The sequence below is a fragment of the Mesoplodon densirostris genome, chromosome 9 (assembly GCF_025265405.1).
Source record: "Mesoplodon densirostris isolate mMesDen1 chromosome 9, mMesDen1 primary haplotype, whole genome shotgun sequence".
Classification (NCBI taxonomy): domain Eukaryota; kingdom Metazoa; phylum Chordata; class Mammalia; order Artiodactyla; family Ziphiidae; genus Mesoplodon; species Mesoplodon densirostris.
In genome coordinates, this window is record NC_082669.1 from 81,736,533 (window position 1) to 81,756,941 (window position 20,409).

The 20,409-nt window shown below is 37.7% G+C and overlaps 1 protein-coding gene across 1 annotated transcript in view; it reads left to right on the forward strand.

The window, feature by feature from the left end:
- Positions 1 to 20,409, forward strand: part of CFTR (CF transmembrane conductance regulator) — a 194,794-nt gene that overhangs the window by 120,627 nt on the left and 53,758 nt on the right. Inside the window, exons 16-20 of the mRNA XM_060107728.1 lie at positions 1,377 to 1,414; positions 1,872 to 2,122; positions 5,844 to 5,923; positions 18,026 to 18,176; positions 19,258 to 19,485. Of these exons, the coding sequence (XP_059963711.1) occupies positions 1,377 to 1,414; positions 1,872 to 2,122; positions 5,844 to 5,923; positions 18,026 to 18,176; positions 19,258 to 19,485 (748 nt within the window). The remainder of the gene's footprint in view (positions 1 to 1,376; positions 1,415 to 1,871; positions 2,123 to 5,843; positions 5,924 to 18,025; positions 18,177 to 19,257; positions 19,486 to 20,409) is intronic.

Below are 20,409 nucleotides of genomic sequence, written 5' to 3' on the forward strand. Positions count from 1 at the left end.
TTGTCATTTTGAATTCACTTGAATTTCAAGGAAACAAAGGTGGTTTTTCTTTTTATTAATATGGTTCATGGAGGCTATGTGTATAATGAAAAAAAGTAGGAAAGTGAGAATGATACTATTAGATTTTTCATTATTATACTCCTATCTGCTATGCAAATTTACCTAAAATTGTATACTATTTAAAGTATAGAACTTCATAATGTAATTTCTTAATGCTAATTATTCTCCATAATTTTTATATGGTACTGTTACTTAAGATAAACTGATTATGAAATAAGAGATAGATTTCTTATACCAAATGTATTTGTTTCTCCCCTATTTATTTTTACTCTGTGTTCATTTTCAAATTATTTTACTTACAATTTCTCCTTTTTTTCTGTTTGATTCTTTGTTAAAGTTATTATCGGGCTAATTGTATAATTTCAGTCTTATAATTATGTAAATATTTCTGGTGTTATAATTGTGTTGGTATCATCACAAGATTGTTTTCCCACAGCATTTAGGAGACTGCAATGCCAAATTGAAATGGAACCGAGTACAGATCATTTAAATAACACAGAAACTAAAAAAAAAAAATCATGGTTGTTAAACTTTTCTTTTTGGTTTATTTATGGGATAGAACATTTGTTCTTCAACCAAAAGTTTCCACCTTGAGAAAGCCCAAATAGTGCCAGTAGTGTGTGTTTTAACCTGAATGCACCTTATCTTTATTCAAAAACCATGAATTTATTTATTTATTTATTCATTTAGAATTTTATTTTTTTATTTTGTATACAGCAGGTTCTTATTAGTTATCTGTTTTATACATATTAGTGTATATCTGTTAATCCCAATCTCCCAATTCATCCCACCACCACCACCACCCACCCAAAAACCATGAATTTTTACACTTTTGAGATTTTAACTGGTTTTCATAAATATATATCTCATCTTTTCCAGTAATTAATTGGTCTTATAGTTATGTCCCTCATAATCATTGTATGACAAATGAAATTATTTATAGCCACCAACCAGATAAATTATCTGCCAGCAGGCTGAGAGTAATCTCTTCATAAGAAACAAACTTTATTATTTAAAATGTTTAACTGCAATACTAGCTCTCCTGTGAGGTTCAATGAACAGTTCCTGTTGAATGAAGGAGAGAAATGGAAAAGTATTTTATTCAGTGAAATTTGAATTCCATTAACTTAACATGTTCTCACTTCAAATAGTGGTTCTTAGAACAATTATTGCAGCTGCTGGACCCAGGAAAGTAAAGCAAAGGAAAATGAAATTGTATATATTTCAATGTTAGTCATGGTGGAATTAGAAGTGGGTGTGGGAAAAATAAGAGAAGATGCTGGAAAAAAAATCAAGTGTTTATTGTTCCATTCCAGGTGGCTATTTCTTTGGTTGTGTTGTGGCTGCTTCCAAAGTGAGTATTCCATGTCCTATTGTGGATTGTATTTTGTTTCTGTTGATTATTTGGGTCTTATTAATTATTGTAATATCCACTCTGCTTCATTTCCCCACAGTACTGTAGTGGAAAATTGAGTTCTTTTGTTTAAAATTGTGAGCATGTGCAGTTCCTGCAGCTCTTTACCAATTTTTAAAGGATTTAGTTGTGCTTAGTTTCCATAAAATGCAATAACAATATTTAAAACAACCTTGCACACTTAGTATTTTCTCTGAGTATTTGAAATTTTATCTATTTCAATGGTTAAAAACTTAATCTACTTTCTTGCAATAGTAAGTCCTTCAGGTTAAAGGCATAAGCTCTGCTAATGAAATATGTTGTGTTTCTTTAGACTCAAATTCAGCATCATTTACATGTACTGGAAATTCAGTGGGAAAGTTTGGTTGCCTGATAACAATTTCCTTTTGCTTTACAGAACACCTCCTCAAGACAAAGGGAATAGTACTAAGAGTGCAAATAACAGTTATGCAGTGGTCATCACCAACACCAGCTCGTATTATTTTTTTTACATTTATGTGGGAGTAGCTGACACTTTGCTTGCTCTGGGACTCTTCAGAGGTTTACCACTGGTGCATACTCTAATCACAGTCTCAAAAATACTACACCACAAAATGTTGCAGTCTGTTCTTCAAGCTCCTATGTCAACACTCAACACGTTGAAAGCAGGTACTTGACTAGGTGTACAAAATGAAGCTGCTGCTCCTCCACAAACAGGGCCTATGAGTTGGTTGGTTTTCTAGTAGTAGTACTGGCTTTTGCATGCAGGCATCTACCCTTTGTTGAGCTTCCTTATGACTGGCATGTACCTGTCTCAGGTTTTATAGGTTCTCAGATACCGTCACTCCTCATATTTCTGTGTCAGTTAATTAGAGTAGCTCAGTTTGTTAGGACATGATGCTGATGGGGCTGTAGCAACAGAAGCAGGCCCTTCTGAGTCAGCTGTCCTTCTCTATTCAGATATTTGATATAGCTCCCTTCTAAGCATCTTGTTGTCAATGTATAGTGTTGTTTAAAAGAGGAGAAGATTTGAAGTGATCAAAAAAATTCTAAGATTCTTTTACTGATAAAGTGTTTTGATGAAGTAGAGTAATCTTGTTTCATGTAACTGTTCAAAGATGATCCCACAAATTCATTCAGGGTTGTTTTAAATGGGTTGGGTGGATCCCAAATGTATTTTTTAAAGTATTTTTGACACTATCATAGAGGTTAGTAAAAGAGTACAAGCTGTCAGTTATAAAATGAGTAAGGTCTGAAGATCTAATGTATAATGTGGTGACTATAATTGATAACACTGTCCTGTATAATTGAAATTTGCTAAGAGAATAAAACTTAAATGTTCTCTCACACACACACAAAGGTAACTATGAAAGGGTATGAATGTGTTAATGAACTCAGTGAGAGGAATCCTTTCACAATGTATACATATATTAAATCATCACGTTGTATACTTTAAATATCTTTAATTTTTTTGTCAATTATACCGCAACAAAAATAATTAATGCCACAGAAAGTAAGAGCAGTGAAATAAAGGGACCAAAGATTGTAAAAACTAAGGACAATAAGGTACTTTGAAAGTAATCAATTTTATTGATTCCCCTTTAGACAAATTCACATTTAAAGAATCTGAGGTTAATAAGGAATCTCCCAAGTTTTATTCTTACAGAAATCTGTTGAACACTTACTTTCTATGGCACTAAGCCAGGAACTGGTATGAAAAGATGAATAAGGTACAGTTCTTGCCCTGGAAGAATCCAGACAAGGAAGAGGAGGTAGACACAGGAACATTTGATTATAAAGGAAAGAATAAATTCCAAGACCGAGATTTTTAGAGTGATATGTATCTAAAAATCTCAAGATAAGAATTATCCATCAATGGGAGCCTCCCTGGTGGCGCAGTGGTTGAGAGTCCGCCTGCCGATGCAGGGGATACGGGTTCGTGCCCCGGTCTGGGAGGATCCCATATGCTGCGGAGCGGCTGGGCCCGTGAGCCATGGCCGCTGGGCCTGCGCATCCGGAGCCTGTGCTCCGCAACGGGAGAGGCCACAACAGTGAGAGGCCCGCATACCGCAAAAAGAAAAAAAAAAAAAAAAAAAGAATTATCCATCATTTTTTTCTGGATAAAACATTTCAGTGTTAGTATTCAAGAAGATCTTCCTTATATTTATTCTTTTAAGCCCTTGTGTATCACTAAAGCCTTGCCTCATTTGGATATACTCATCACCACGCTTCTGTTTTAGAGCTAAGAAATTTTAGACCTAAAAGAGAATGCCCAATTACCTTGATCCAATGATTTCATTTTTTTAAGTGAGAAAACTGAGATCCTGAGAAGGTAGGGGATTTGCCCAGGATTCTAGCAGTGAGAAATGGGCAACGAGATATAATGAAAGAAGCATGGGAATTGTTTGAGGTCTGGCTTGTCCTCATAAGAGTGATGATCATGGACAAGTTACTCTTCTGAGACTTTGCATCCGCATCTGTAAAATGGGGAAAGGAATAATTATCTCAGAGGATCATTGTGAGAATGAAAAAAAGACATCATCTACTAGCCTGTTACATAGCCAACAGGAAATAAATCCAGTTCCCCATTGTTATTCCCTTTCTATTGTTTCCCATTTGAAATATACTAAGCACTAGAATGATGTATGTATATATATATATTTTTTTACCAAAGCAACTTTCATTTTCTACACAGAATAAATACCATACGCTACTTTTTTTCAATTTTTGATTCATTTATGAAAAGATATACAAATATGTTTAATTAAATATGCTAAATAAAATATCATTGGTAAGGGCAAGGAGATAGTGACAAATAAAAAAATAATTTAATTCTTCCTACATAAGGCTTTTTGCTGAGGGCTCAGAGTGATACAAAATAAATGTGACATGCTCCAATGACCTCTAGAAATTTACAATCTAGAAAAAAGAGATAAGACATGTATACAAGCAGCTGTACAACATGGATATAATTATTACAACACAGAAGTGCTGTAAAGATGTATTAAAGGTATTAAGTGTGTCCAGAGGAAGAAGGGATTAATTTGAGCTGGTGCAAAAATTGATGCTTCCTTGCAGGAGAGGCATTTGAGTTGGGCTAGGAAGGAGACAGATTTTAACATGTAGACATGAGAGGAAAGGGTTTTCAGGCAGAGGAGCTACATGGAAAAGGCAAGGAGGTAGGAGAGTATAAAGTGTATTTAAACAATAAGCCAGTTTGAAACAATGTTTGAGAAGAGGAAGCTTGTACCTAGGGTAGTTTAAGGCCAAATCATGGAAGGTATTAAATATTAAACTAAGAATTTTAGACTTTATCCTGCAGTAAATGGGGGGGGGGGTAAATGATAAGATTCAATATCACTTTGTACAGTATTATGTTATATTTTATCTAATTATAGGTTTAACTCACCCCTAGACAATGTATTCCTCAAGGGCAAGGAGCAAGGCTTATTCACCTCTGTTATCTCAGTGCCTAGCATTTTGCCTGGCACCTAGCACTCCATGTGTAACTTTCTTCATTGAAGGAAAAAATGATCAGACTTACAAATGTGAGTCTGTTAATTTAGAAGACAGACTGAAGCTTAGATTGCCAGTGAAGAGGGTAGAAAAGGAGGACATGGCAAAGGAGGTCCACATGGTGGGCAGGAAGGGGTTGAGAGCAGCCACGGGTTCTGCTGAGGTATGTTTTAGAAAGGTGTGGAAGTTGAAGGATAGGGAGGCTCTATATTACAAAATACAGATATAAGGGAATGATGAGAGCATATCCAGAAAATTATTACTAAACTCAGGCTTGTAAATGGGAGACTGTTCTAGTAGGATTGTGCCTATTCCTGACATAATTTGTGATAGGGCTCTATTAAAGACCTTGGTTTTTGCCTGAATCTTATAGCAATCTGTATTTTATAAAAGTAGGAGACATGGGCTTCCCTGGTGGCGCAGTGGTTGAGAGTCCGCCTGCCGATGCAGGGGACATGGGTTCGTGCCCCGGTCCGGGAAGATCCCACATGCCGTGGAGCGGCTGGGCCCATGAGCCATGGCCACTGAGCCTGCGCGTCCGGAGCCTGTGCTCCACAACGGGAGAGGCCACAACAGTGAGAGGCCCACATACCGCAAAAAAAATAAATAAATAAATTTTAAAAAATAAAAATAAAAGTAGGAGACAATAACTTGAACACAGAGTTATTTAGAATCTTTGTACAACTTAGAATCCTTGTACTAAAATTGTCTACGTCATTATATATATATATATGTATATATATATATGATTATGTACTCATTTATATTTGAGTTTTGAATGCTTCTCCTGTGATCCAGATGTATCAAATTCATCAAATATTGATATGTATTTTTAAGATTACTAGTTTTTGAAGAATTTTTCTTCACATTATAGGTGGGATTCTTAATAGATTCTCCAAAGATATAGCAGTTTTGGATGATCTTCTGCCTCTTACCATATTTGACTTCATTCAGGTTTGTTAAAATAAGTACTATTAAGTGACTTTGCTTTGTTGCACTTTTTAAAACTAATTAGAAAATGTAGTAAATTAGTTCTTGCTTACTTTTCATTGGATTAAGAGTTGAAGCCTGTATATTTTATAAATCTTTTCAATATTAAAAAAAATCTTCAAAATAGTCATACATTTAGTAAATTCAGTAGTAAGTCAGAACTGTTTACCTGACCAAAACCTAAGGCAATTCCTCATTTAGATACAATAGCTGTCTACTTGGGAGTTATTTAAGATGTATAGCAGACTGCTTTCCCCCAAATCACTGTCCATGAAGTGTGACATTTTTGACATTGGCATCACTATTTGGGAGAAGTCACCTACCTCCAGAGGGCCCGTGTTAAAATGAAGATCCGTCAGTTTCCTGGTGGACTACAGTTTCAACCAGTCTCATCCATGAACACTTTGGCAAAGATTAGCTAGTTAGCAATCTCACAGTAAGGACCATAATGCAGAGACAGAAGTACAGGTAAGTTTTCAAGCAGGTGAGAGAGGAAGGAAAAATTCAGGACTAGTCAGGACTATCCCTGGGTGACAGATCTGAAGACACCTGCAGGGCAGCCTGACTCTGAGCATGTGTCCTTGGGGTGGGGTGATTGATGGTGAAAGTGGAGAAGGGAAGAAGGGGTTGGAGATGAAGGTGACCTGGGGGATACCGCATTAAGACTTCATAAGTGAGAGAACTTGAGTGTTGTGAGTTAATAACCTTGGCTGTTGAACGAGGTTTGAAAACAGCTTACTGTCTGGCTTAGGTTGAGCCTCAGAGAGTAAATAATGCAGTCGCCATGACCTCCTTGGAGAGACACTTGGAACAGGATGCTGCCCATCTTAGGATGAGTTGTTTGCCACCCCCGCCACTGAGAACCTATGAAATAAAATAAAATAAGGGCTATCACATTTGTGTGTATACACAACTGACATTGGCAGGTGCACAAAAACCAGATTGCCAGTTTGCCTCATCTGGAATAATTGGCACAAACACATTAACTGTTCCAGGTGAACTTTAGTATTTTGAGTTTCCTTCAGTTACTCTGTTTAGGGATATAACAGCAACCGCTGCTGGAATTCTTTAACCGATGCTTTGAGTTTATGCATGTGAAAGAATGTTTCCCATGTCTTTCTTAAATTTCTGGACATTTCTTCCTTGTTCTAGGATTGTAAATGACTGGTCTCAACTGTAATATTATTAACTCAGGTACAAACTGGAACATGGACATCTTGACATGATTGCAAAAGAATTCGCAAAAGTTAGCCCTTGATAATTAAAAAAAAAAAAACTTTTGTAGTCTGCTGAGTATTTTCTGAATCAGTGTAAGGCTCACTTCAGAAATCCTTTGGGAGAGTGCAGTTTTGAACATTTATTTTATGAATTAACATGTCTTGACACACGTGATGGTTCTCATCCTTTCTCTTACGGCAATTTCAGTAGTTTCTGCTCAACTTCTAATGTTGTTGCAGCTCACTAGTTGTTTCATAAGTGATTGGGCAGGGCTTTTTTATTTTGATTTCCCTATTTTATTTACAAGGAGGTCTCACATTAAGGAAGCATTGATACATGACAATCAAATACAGTACAAATCTGATTAATTTTGATTTATTAAAAATGCATCAGAGGGGTACCCCTTTGGTTATACTTGTGCTCAGATTAGTTAAATTTCTTTTTAGTCACATTTCAGAAACAGATTTTTTCACAGAATGAGGCACACCTGTAAATTTCCTTTTTTAAAAAAAGTGTTATTTCTATTAACACTAGTTCTTAACATTTGATAATATTCTGGGCAATTTACTTTCTGGATTGGAACATTGTATAGTGAAAATGAAAGATCCAGATTCTATTCTGCAGATACCACTATTTATTTTACCTTGAGCAAGATACTTAATCTCTAAGAGTCTCAGGTTTCTCAAATGAGGAAGATAAGTCTGATGATGGTCACTTTCAATATTAAAGTCATATGCTTCAGATTGGCATACTGGAAGTGGGCCATACATGACAAATTTGAACTTGAAGCCACACAGAAAAAAAACTATCCTGGCGTCCTACTTATCTCTATGCTTCAGTGACTGATTTTTTTCATGAAACAGAAGCCTCCATGTTTTTTTTTTAATTTTTTGCTTTATAACATATTTAATCAGTTATACATATACATATGTTTCCATATCCCCTCCCTTTTGCGTCTCCCTCCCACCCTCCCTATCCCACCCCTCCAGGCGGTCACAAAGCACCGACCTGATCTCCCTGTGCTATGCGGCTACTTCCCACTAGCTATCTACCTTACGTTTGGTAGTGTATATGTGTCCATGCCGCTCTTTCACTTTGTCACAGCTTACCCTTCCCCCTCCCCATATCCTCAAGTCCATTCTCTAGTAGGTCTGTGTCTTTATTCCTGTCTTACCCCTATGTTCTTCATGACATTTTTTTTTCTTAATTTTTTCTTAAATTCCATATATGTTAGCATACAGTATTTGTCTTTCTCTTTCTGACTTACTTCACTCTGTATGACAGACTCTAGGTCTATCCACCTCATTACAAATAGCTCAATTTCATTTCTTTTTATGGCTGAGTAATATTCCATTGTATACATGTGCCACATCTTCTTTATCCATTCATCCGATGATGGACACTTAGGTTGTTTCCATCTCTGGGCTATTGTAAATAGGGCTGCTATGAACATTTTGGTACATGTCTCTTTTTGAATTATGGTTTTCTCAGGGTATATGCCCAGTAGTGGGATTGCTGGGTCATATGGTAGTTCTATTTGTAGTTTTTTAAGGAACCTCCATACCGTTCTCCATAGCGGCTATACCAATTCACATTCCCACCAGCAGTGCAAGAGTGTTCCCTTTTTTCCACACCCTCTCCAGCATTTATTGTTTCTAGATTTTTTGATGATGGCCATTCTGACTGGTGTGAGATGATATCTCATTGTAGTTTTGATTTGCATTTCTCTAATGAGTAAAGATGTTGAGCATCCTTTCATGTGTTTGTTGGCAGTCTGTATATCTTCTGTGGAGAAATGTCTATTTAGGTCTTCTGCCCATTTTTGGATTGGGTTGTTTGTTTTTTTGTTATTGAGCTGCATGAGCTGCTTATAAATTTTGGAGATTAATCCTTTGTCAGTTGCTTCATTTGCAAATATTTTCTCCCATTCTGAGGGTTGTCTTTTGGTCTTGTTTATGGTTTCCTTTGCTGTGCAAAAGCTTTTAAGTTTCATTAGGTCCCATGGGTTTATTTTTGTCTTTATTTCCATTTCTCTAGGAGGTGGGTCAAAAAGGATCTTGCTGTGATTTATGTCATAGAGTGTTCTGCCTATGTTTTCCTCTAAGAGTTTGATAGTGTCTGGCCTTACATTTAGGTCTTTAATCCATTTTGAGCTTATTTTTGTGTATGGTGTTAGGGAGTGATCTAATCTCATACTTTTACATGTCCCTATACAGTTTTCCCAGCACCACTTATTGAAGAGACTGTCCTTTCTCCACTGTACATTCCTGCCTCCTTTATCAAAGATAAGGTGACCATATGTCCGTGGGTTTAACTCTGGGCTTTCTATCCTGTTCCATTGATCTATCTTTCTGTTTTTGTGCCAGTACCATACTGTCTTGATTACTGTAGCTTTGTAGTATAGTCTGAAGTCAGGGAGCCTGATTCCTCCAGCTCCATTTTTCGTTCTCAAGATTGCTTTGGCTATTCGGGGTCTTTTGTGTTTCCATACAAATTGTGAAATTTTTTGTTCTAGTTCTGTGAAAAATGCCAGTGGTAGTTTGATAGGGATTGCATTGAATCTGTAGATTGCTTTGGGGAGTAGAGTCATTTTCACAATGTTGATTCTTCCAATCCAAGAACATGGTACATCTCTCCATCTATTTGGATCATCTTTAATTTCTTTCATCAGTGTCTTATAATTTTCTGCATACAGGTCTTTTGTCTCCTTAGGTAGGTTTATTCCTAGATATTTTATTCTTTTTGTTGCAATGGTAAATGGGAGTTTTTCCTTGATTTCACTTTCAGATTTTTCATCATTAGTATATAGGAATGCTAGAGATTTCTGTGCATTAAATTTGTATCTTGCAACTTTGCCAAATTCATTGATTAACTCTAGTAGTTTTCTCGTAGCATCTTTAGGATTCTCTATGTATAGTATCATGTCATCTGCAAACAGTGACAGCTTTACTTCCTCTTTTCCAATTTGGATTCCTTTTATTTCCTTTTCTTCTCTGATTGCTGTGGCTAAAACTTCCAAAACTAGGTTGAATAAGAGTGGTGAGAGTGGACAACCTTGTCTTGTTCCTGATCTTAGTGGAAATGGTTTCAGTTATTCACCATTGAGGACGATGCTGGCTGTGGGTTTGTCATATATGGCCTTTATTATGTTGAGGAAAGTTCCCTCTATGCCTACTTTCTGCAGGGTTTTTATCATAAATGGGTGTTGAATTTTGTCGAAAGCTTTCTCTGCATCTATTGAGATGATCATATGGTTTTTCTCCTTCAATTTGTTAATATGGTGTATCACATTGATGGATTTGCGTATATTGAAGAATCCTTGCATTCCTGGAATAAACCCCACTTGATCATGGTGTATGATCCTTTTAATGTGCTGTTGGATTCTGCTTGCTAGTATTTTGTTGCGGATTTTTGCATCTATGTTCATCAGTGATATTGGCCTGTAGTTTTCTTTCTTTGTGACATCCTTGTCTGGTTTTGGTATCAAGGTGATGGTGGCCTCGTAGAATGAGTTTGGGAGTGTTCCTCCCTCTGCTGTATTTTGGAAGAGTTTCAGAAGGATAGGTGTTAGCTCTTCTCTAAATGCTTGATAGAATTCGCCTGTGAAGCCATCTGGTCCTGGGCTTGTTTGTTGGAAGATTTTTTATCACAGTTTCAATTTCAGTGCTTGTGATTGGTCTGTTCATATTTTCTATTTCTTCCTGATTCAGTCTTGGCAGGTTGTGCATTTCTAAGAATTTGTCCATTTCTTCCAGGTTGTCCATTTTATTGGCATAGAGTTGCTTATAGTAATCTCTCATGATCTTTTGTATTTCTGCAGTGTCAGTTGTTACTTCTCCTTTTTCATTTCTAATTCTATTGATTTGAGTCTTCTCCCTTTTTTTCTTGATGAGTCTGGCTAATGGTTTATCAATTTTGTTTATCTTCTCAAAGAACCAGCTTTTAGTTTTATTGATCTTTGCTATTGTTTCCTTCATTTCTTTTTCATTTATTTCTGATCTGATTTTTATGATTTCTTTCCTTCTGCTAACTTTGGGATGTTTTTGTTCTTCTTTCTTTAATTGCTTTAGGTGCAAGGTTAGGTTGTTTATTCGAGATGTTTCCTGTTTCTTAAGGTGGGATTGTATTGCTATAAACTTCCTTCTTAGAACTGCTTTTGCTACATCCCATAGGTTTTGGGTCGTCGTGTCTCCATTGTCATTTGTTTCTAGGTATTTTTTAATTTCCTCTTTGATTTCTTCAGTGATCACTTCATTATTAAGTAGTGTATTGTTTAGCCTCCATGTGTTTGTATTTTTTACAGCTCTTTTCCTGTAATTGATATCTAGTCTCATAGCATTGTGGTCGGAAAAGATACTTGATACAATTTCAATTTTCTTAAATTTACCAAGGCTTGATTTGTGACCCAAGATATGATCTATCCTGGAGAATGTTCCATGAGCACTTGAGAAAAATGTGTATTCTGTTGTTTTTGGATGGAATGTCCTATAAATATCAATTAAGTCCATCTTGTTTAATGTATCATTTAAAGCTTGTGTTTCCTTATTTATTTTCATTTTGGATGATCTGTCCATTGGTGAAAGTGGGCTGTTAAAGTCCCCTACTATGATTGTGTTACTGTCGATTTCTCCTTTTATGGCTGTTAGTATTTGCCTTATGTATTGAGGTGCTCCTATGTTTGGTGCATAAATATTTACAATTGTTATATCTTCTTCTTGGATCGATCCCTTGATCATTATGTAGTGTCCTTCTTTGTCTCTTCTAGTAGTCTTTATTTTAAAGTCTATTTTGTCTGATATGAGAATTGCTACTCCAGCTTTCTTTTGGTTTCCATTTGCATGGAATATCCTTTTCCATCCCCTTACTTTCAGTCTGTATGTGTCTCTAGGTCTGAAGTGGGTCTCTTGTAGACAGCATATATATGGGTCTTGTTTTTGTATCCATTCAACCAATCTGTGTCTTTTGGTGGGAGCATTTAGTCCATTTACATTTAAGGTAATTATCGATATGTATGTTCCTGTTCCCATTTTCTTAATTGTTTTGGGTTCGTTATTGTAGGTCTTTTACTTCTGTTGTGTTTCTTGCCTAGAGAAGTTCCTTTAGCATTTGTGGTAAAGCTGGTTTGGTGGTGCTGAACTCTCTCAGCTTTTGCTTGTCTGTAAACGTTTTAATTTCTCCATCAAATCTGAATGAGATGCTGGGTAGAGTAATCTTGGTTGCAGGTTTTTCTCCTTCATCACTTTTTTTTTTTTTTTTCTTTTTGCGGTATGTGGGCCTCTCACTGTTGTGGCCTCTCCCGTTGCGGAGCACAGGCTCCGGATGCGCAGGCCCAGCGGCCATGGCTCACGGGCCCAGCCGCTCCGCGGCATATGGGATCCTCCCAGACCGGGGCACGAACCCGTATCCCCTGCATCGGCAGGCGGACTCTCAACCACTGCGCCACCAGGGAGGCCCTCTCCTTCATCACTTTAATTATGTCCTGCCACTCCCTTCTTCCTTGTAGAGTTTCTGCTGAGAGATCAGCTGTTATCCTGATGGGGATTCCCTTGTGTGTTATTTGTTGTTTTTGCCTTGCTGCTTTTAATATGATTTCTTTGTGTTTAATTTTTGACAGTTTGATTAATGTGTGTCTTGGCGTATTTCTCCTTGGATTTATTCTGTATGGTACTCTCTGTGCCTCCTGGACTTGATTAACTATTTCCTTTCCCATATTAGGGAAGTTTTCAACTATAATCTCTTCAAATATTTTCTCAGTCCCTTTCTTTTTCTCTTCTTCTTCTGGAACCCCTATAATTCGAATGTTGGTGCGTTTAATGTTGTCCCAGAGGTCTCTGAGACTGTCCTCTGTTCTTTTCATTCTTTTTTCTTTATTTTGCTCTGCAGCAGTTATTTCCACTATTTTATCTTCCACCTCACTTATCCGTTCTTCTGCCTCTGTTATTCTGCTATTGATCCCATCTAGAGTATTTTTTATTTCATGTATTGTGTTTTTAATCGATGCTTGATTCATCTTTAGTTCTTCTAGGTCCTTGTTAACTGTTTCTTGCATTTTGTCTATTCTATTTCCAAGATTTTGGATCTGGGAAATAGAATCTTGGATCATCTTTACCATCATTATTCTGAATTCTTTTTCAGGTAGACTGCCTATTACCTCTTCATTTGTTACATCTGGTGGGTTTTTATCTTGCTCCTTCTCCTGCTGTGTGTTTTTCTGTCTTCTCATTTTGCTTATGTTACTGTGTTTGGGGTCTCCTTTTTGCAGGCTGCAGGTTCGTAGTTCCCGTTGTTTTTGGTGTCTGTCCCCAGTGGCTAAGGTTGGTTTAGTGGGTTGTGTAGGCTTCCTGGTGGAGGGGACTAGTGCCTGTGTTCTGGTGGATGAGGCTGGATCTTGTCTTTCTGGTGGGCAGGTCCACGTCTGGTGGTGTGTTTTGGGGTGTCTGCGGACTTTTTATGATTTTAGGCCACCTCTCTGCTAATGGGTGGCGTTGTGTTCCTGTCTTGCTAGTTGTTTGGCATAGGGTGTCCAGCACTGTAGCTTGCTGGTCGTTGAGTGAAGCTGGGTGCTGGTGTTGAGATGGAGATCTCTGGAAGATTTTTGCCGTTTGATATTATGTGGAGCTGGGAGGTCTCTTGTGGACCAGTGTCCTGAAGTTGGCTCTCCCACCTCAGAGGCACAGCACTGACTCCTGGCTCCTCAATTTGGGATGATGTGTTGTCTATTCATGTATTCCACAGATGCAAGGTACATCAAGTTGATTGTGGAGCTTTAATCCGCTGCTTCTGAGGCTGCTGGGAGAGGTTTCCCTTTCTCTTCTTTGTTCTCACAGCTCCTGGGTCTCAGCTTTGGATTTGGCCCTGCCTCTGCATGTAGGTCGCCGGAGGGCGTCTGTTCTTCGCTCAGACAGGACAGGGTTAAAGGAGCAGCCTCTTCGGGGACTCTGGCTCACTCAAGCCGGGCGGGAGGGAGGGGCACGGAGTGCGGGGCGAGCCTGCAGCGGCAGAGGTCGGCGTGACGTTGCACCAGCCCGAGGCGCGCCGTGCGTTCTCCCAGGGAAGCCGCCCCTGGATCCCGGGACCCCGGCAGTGGCGGGCTGCACAGGCTCCCGGAAGGGCGGTGTGGGCAGTGACCTGCGCTCGCACACAGGCTTCTCGGCGGCGGCAGCAGCAGCCCCAGCGTCCCACGCCCGTCAATGGGCTCCGCGCTTTCAGTCGCGACTCGCGCCCGTCTGTGGAGCCCCTTTAAGCAGCGCTCTTAATCCCCTCTCCTCGCGCACCAGGAAACCAAGAGGGAAGAAAAAGTCTTTTGCCTCTTCGGCAGCTCCAGAGTTTTCCCGGACTCCCTCCCGGCTAGCTGTGGCACATTAGCCCCCTTCAGGCTGAGTTCTCGCCGCCAGCCCCAGTCCTCTCCCTGCACTCTGACCGAAGCCCGAGCCTCAGCTTCCAGCGCTGCGCGCCCCGGCGGGTGAGCAGACAAGCCTCTCAGGCTGGTGAGTGCCGCTCGGCACCGATCCTCTGTGTGGGGATCTCTCCGCTTTGCCCTACCCAGGGGGGGTTTCTTGCCTTTTGGGAGGTCTGGGGTCTTCTGCCAGCGTTCAGTAGGTGTTCTGTAGGAGTTGTTCCACGTGTAGCTGTATTTCTGGTGTATCCATGGGGAGGAAGGTGATCTCCGCGTCTTACTCTTCCGCCATCTTACCCGGAAGTCCAAGCCTCCATGTTTTAAAATATGCATATCTTCTCTTGTCAGCCTCAAAACCTTTAGGTTTTTTTTATTCTTTCTGTCTTATTCTAATATATGAATACACAGTGAGTCCTGCCATTTTGATCTCTACTGTGTCTTTTACATCTTTTTTCCTCCCTTATTCATTCTATTAATCCCATTAATCCCTGGCTTAAAAATTCTCAAGGACTATCTATCAATTATGAATTAAATTCCAGATCTGGTGTTTATTGCCTGGTTTTAAATAGGTATTTATTATCTATTTATTGAACAATCAATTAATTAATTAACCTTCTAAATGATTTCAAAGTGATCCTTCATTCTTATCATCTGTTGCCCTGCAGGTTTTATAGTCTGTTGATTTTTTTCCCCCTAGAATTTTAGGATTTGGGTAAGGATGAACGGGAATTAGAATCTGTACTCACATTTCCATCTTGTATTGAAGTCCCTCTATTTATTTATTTTGTTGTCCTCTCACTAATATACCTGGTCTGAAATGACTTGTTTCTTCTTCACTGTGAATTAAAAACTAGGACAGAATTTAAAGTTTCTTTGTATAATTAGAATATCAAACATATTAAACCAGTGCCTTTAGTTTTGCACAAGTGCTAAATTATTAGCTTCTGACCTCAATGCCTAAGGATGGTTCCTTATAAAGCAAATAGAGTTATTTTCCTCAAAGCTTAGATTTACTGTTCACTTCTCAGTTTGGGCTTTATTCTGGATCATTTTAATCGCTGGAAATCTACCTTGTGAATATTTCACCATTTCCAGTTTTACCCACCTTCTCCATTCTTCTCAAACCCTATGTGATATCTTGGTTAGGTTGGCTGCACAATTCTTCCTGTTCTATTGTAACATAGTTACATTGTCATTCCTAAGAATCTCCACCATATCAGCAATAATTAAGTCAGAAAGAGAAAAACAAATACCGTATGCTAACACATATATATGGAATCTAAAAAAAAAGGTCATGAAGAACCTAGGGGCAAGACGGGAATAAAGACACAGACCTACTCGAGAATGGACTTGAGGATATGGGGTGGGGGAAGGGTAAGCTGTGACAAAGTGAGAGAGTGGCATGGACATATATACACTACCAAACGTAAAATAGATAGCTAATGGGAAGCAGCCACATAGCACAGGGAGATCAGCTCGGTGCTTTGTGACCACCTAGAGGGGTGGGATAGGGAGGGTGGGAGGGAGGGAGACGCAAGAGGGAAGAGATATGGGAACATATGTATATGTATAACTGACTCACTTTGTTATAAAGCAGAAACTAACACACCATTGTAAAGCAATTATACTCCAATAAAGATGTTAAAAAAAAAACAAAGAAAAAATGATCACTTTCCCCACCCATTGTTATAATCCAACAGCTCCAGGTTGGAATTACATGGTAAAAATAGCACAAGACAAATGAACACAGTGCCATTTACAACTGTCAACAGCAAACAAAAACAACCCCTGATTCTAATGGAGTAGCTGAACGTTTCCATGTTGCCAATGCAATAGCATTTGTCTTTCAGACATACTGGTACTTAATATGGTGGCCCATTTAAATTAAATTGTATTTCCTAGTAAACAATGCTTGGAAGTTAAGTTTTCTCTTTTTTTCAAAAAATCCTATTTCTGAGAAATAAATACTCTCAGTTAAAAAACTGAGTCCTTCGCCATTGATGAAGTCTTGTCATGTAGTAACTAAGGCGTTTGAGGCTTTCTTATTGTACTGGTGGAACTTTAGGGCAAGAACAGAATAGAGAAGACTTTCTTTAGATTACTGAGTCATCATATGTACTTAGTCCAGTGTTTGGCACTGTATTTATCTGAGTATTTGTTGAACAAGAATGAGCGAAGGGCTTATTGTAGAATTTGATAATGGACACCTTCGAGGCATTTTCCCTAGAAAAGTATCATTGAGATATGATCATCCGAAGCTTTAGATGAACATAACAACCCATTCAAAGAAGATTTATGCAGATCTTAGTTACACACTTATTCATGTTTTCATCTACCAAAATGTTCTGTATTTCTGTATCCGTTGGAAAATACATGGGTCACCTATGGCATTTGGTAGACAACTGGCTCAGTGATTATCAGATAGATGTTATGATAGGTTTATTTTTCAACCCTTGTTGTGACAGTTACTTTATTTATTCTTTATTCACATGGGATATTGTGGAACAAATGTTAGCAGATTTTTTTTAATATGTATGGATTTAGTGTCCTTTGGAAATATAGAATTTAAGCCTTGAACTTGATCTGAAGAACACCAATATGGATAACTTGTTTCTGAGACTGCCCACAAGGATCCAGTTTTGGGGGTGGATAATGTGAAGATATGTCTCTAATGAATGGGCTTGACTGAAACACAAAATTCATTTAACAATATATGAGAGAAAAGTGGTCTAATTTCAAATTAAATCAGCCATACCCCCAAAATCTTCTTTTTTCTTTTCTTTTTTTTTTTTTTTTTTGAGCCTCTGGGTCATCTTCAGTTGTTTTAAGGAACAGGAACAAAAACAGGAAGGGGAGTGAAATTTATTAAGTATATATTTTTTTCAATCTTAAATGTTAATCAACCAGGTTTGGAGAAATTAAGTAGCTTGCCTAGATGACCAAAGCCTGCCAGATTTTTCTGACTCAAAAGGCTCCAAGATGAATGCCCAATTTTCAGAAATTGTCTGAACAAAATAAATCCTAAAATTTCACATTCATACTAAAATTATTTTAAAATATGAAGTTTATTTTATTTTATTTTTTATTTTATTTTTTTAAGTTTATTTTAAAAGAAGCCCAGGCTAGAAAAAAATTATGTTCATTTAAAATTTATTTATCATACAGCACTTTAAAGTGTATAGGAAGTGAATATATACTAAGATGCAAAAATACCGTGTTTTCTAAACTTCAGAATATTATAAGCAACCTAAACAATTTTTGGAATTTTGATAGAACTTATGAAAAATGTACTTTGAGGTGGCTGGCTGCCTTCCCAGTAGGAAGATACCTGCCCCGTATTAAGAATGGAACAGAATGTGAAGACCCTATTTAGAAAGATGTTGCTAACATACCTTGTCTGCTTTGCAACATGGAACTATTTACTTACCAGTGTATTTTCTTTGATCCCACAGTTGTTATTAATTGTGATTGGGGCTGTGGTGGTAGTCTCAGTTTTACAACCCTACATCTTCCTAGCTACAGTGCCAGTGATAGCGGCTTTTATTCTATTGAGAGCCTACTTCCTCTGCACCTCACAGCAACTCAAACAGCTGGAATCTGAAGGTATGATGCAGCCTGTGTAATGCTCACCTGGGAAAATATCACAAGAGCTATTCGTGGATATTTATCTGTGATTTATGTACCTTTCCAAAATTTTTTTCCTATTTTTAAACTCTTGCATTATATGACAATGACTTTTAAAAACATCTGTTTCAACTGTGATCCAGGCCATCTCTGTACATTCTCATCATATATAACTCTCTTGGGTCTCATACTTTTGTTATTCATTAGATCTTAAGTATTATTATTGAGAATTTGACCTTTGTTTTCTTTCAGATTTAAAATATAATGTTAAACCACAAACTATCCCCCCCCAAAAAAGTATAAGTAGAAAAAGGAAACAGTAAATTATAAAGCACACATGGATTGTTTTTATTAATTAATGACCATGTGACTTCATTTTGATTTTAAAACAAGTATATAGAGTCTTAGGAGGCTTGATGTATGTGATATCCATTCATAATCATATAAACTAAAATTTGAAAAGATCGTGCTACTATTACTAAATGTTAGTCTGTGTTCCCAAATGATACTGGACAAAATTCTTCCCTCTGGCTTGTTTTCAGACACCTTTCCTTTCTCTCCTGGGGGTCTGCCTTTTTGTGTGCCCCCAAACACTGCTTGAGCTCTTTGGGAAGCACATTGTTCAGTAATGGCCCTTGTTTGGGTGTATTTTCAGGGGATATATTTCCAGTGTGTTTCTGCATTGAAGGTTATTTGCTAAATTAAGTCACATAAACTTTCTTAATTGAGGCCTTGAATAAATTGTCTCAAAAGAAAAACATTTTCTCTGATTAATTTAGGATTAGTCAGGTAAACAATGCCCAGTGGTAGCCAAGGAATATGAATAAATAACGGCAGTGATTTTATAATAAGTTCCCATTCATGGTAACCAAGTAAAAAAGTGGGTAACATTAAAAAAAGTAACAGATTGCATCTATTCAAAGTACAACACCAGAATGAAAAGCCTTTTTAACCAATGACATTTGTTGTTTGGTTATTCTTTAAGCTACTCTTTTTAAAGTAAGAATTTGCATTATGTGTTTACATGACTTGCATTATTTTCTATGGGAATATTTCACAGGCAGAAGTCCAATTTTCACTCATCTTGTTACGAGCTTAAAAGGACTATGGACACTTCGTGCCTTTGGACGGCAGCCTTACTTTGAAACTTTGTTCCACAAAGCTCTGAATTTACATACTGCCAACTGGTTCTTGTATCTGTCAACACTGCGCTGGTTCCAAATGAGAATAGAAATGATTTTTGTCCTCTTCTTCATTGCTGTTACCTTCATTTCCATTTTAACAACAGGTACTATGAGCTCCTTAACTATTTAGCTAAGCATTTAATTTAAAGCTTTGCCAACCAATAAAATGCTACATTCTTATAGGTTAAAAATTTTAGATATCTTTAAATCAATTCTTTGAGAGTTTATTGATCAAAAAATTTGTTTATTGAATGAATGATTTCTTTGAATTAGAGATGTATACAGCTGAAAAACTGAGATACAAGGAGTGTCAGATAACAAATCTGTGATTCAAAGAAAAAAAAACCATCTCATGACTCTCATTTTGATAAAGGATCTTGGCTTCAAAAGTAATAGATCTCTTTATTAAAGAACTCTCTGAATAGGGGAAAAGACACAACCAAATTTATTTACAGATACACACAAAATCCCCATCCCTGGTAAGTTTTGTTCTTTTAACCACCCGTTGGTGCAATTTGTCATCCTAATGTGAACTTTGCATGGTGAAAAACTGCCATAGAAGTGAAATAACTTAGGTGAAAGTGCCATATTTTTCAAATACAAATGTTCTGAGTTTTAGGATCTTTAGGTGAAAAACGTAAAATATTTCATTGTAAGTAAAATGAAAACCTATATAGACAAGTGAGCTCTTCTCATTAAAAAAGGTGAATTACTGAGCTATAAGAAAGGTTGAAATATCTTATATATGTGACTGTGGACAGAGATTCAGAGTGACTGCCAAATCCGAGGGGTCGTTTGGTTCTAAGAATAGAATCTGGATCAAACAAAATGAAGCACATGTTGGAGAATTATAGGAGGACCTCGTGGAGCACAGGGCGGGAGGCACACGGAGCCTCCAGGGAAAATGGGACAGGCGTGGAGAGTCAGACTCAGAGCTTCCCGTCTCTGGAGACTGGATGCTGGCCGTGCCCATTCCTTCCTCTGGCTAATTCATTCATTTCTTTCTCTGAACTCTGGTTTCCCTGATG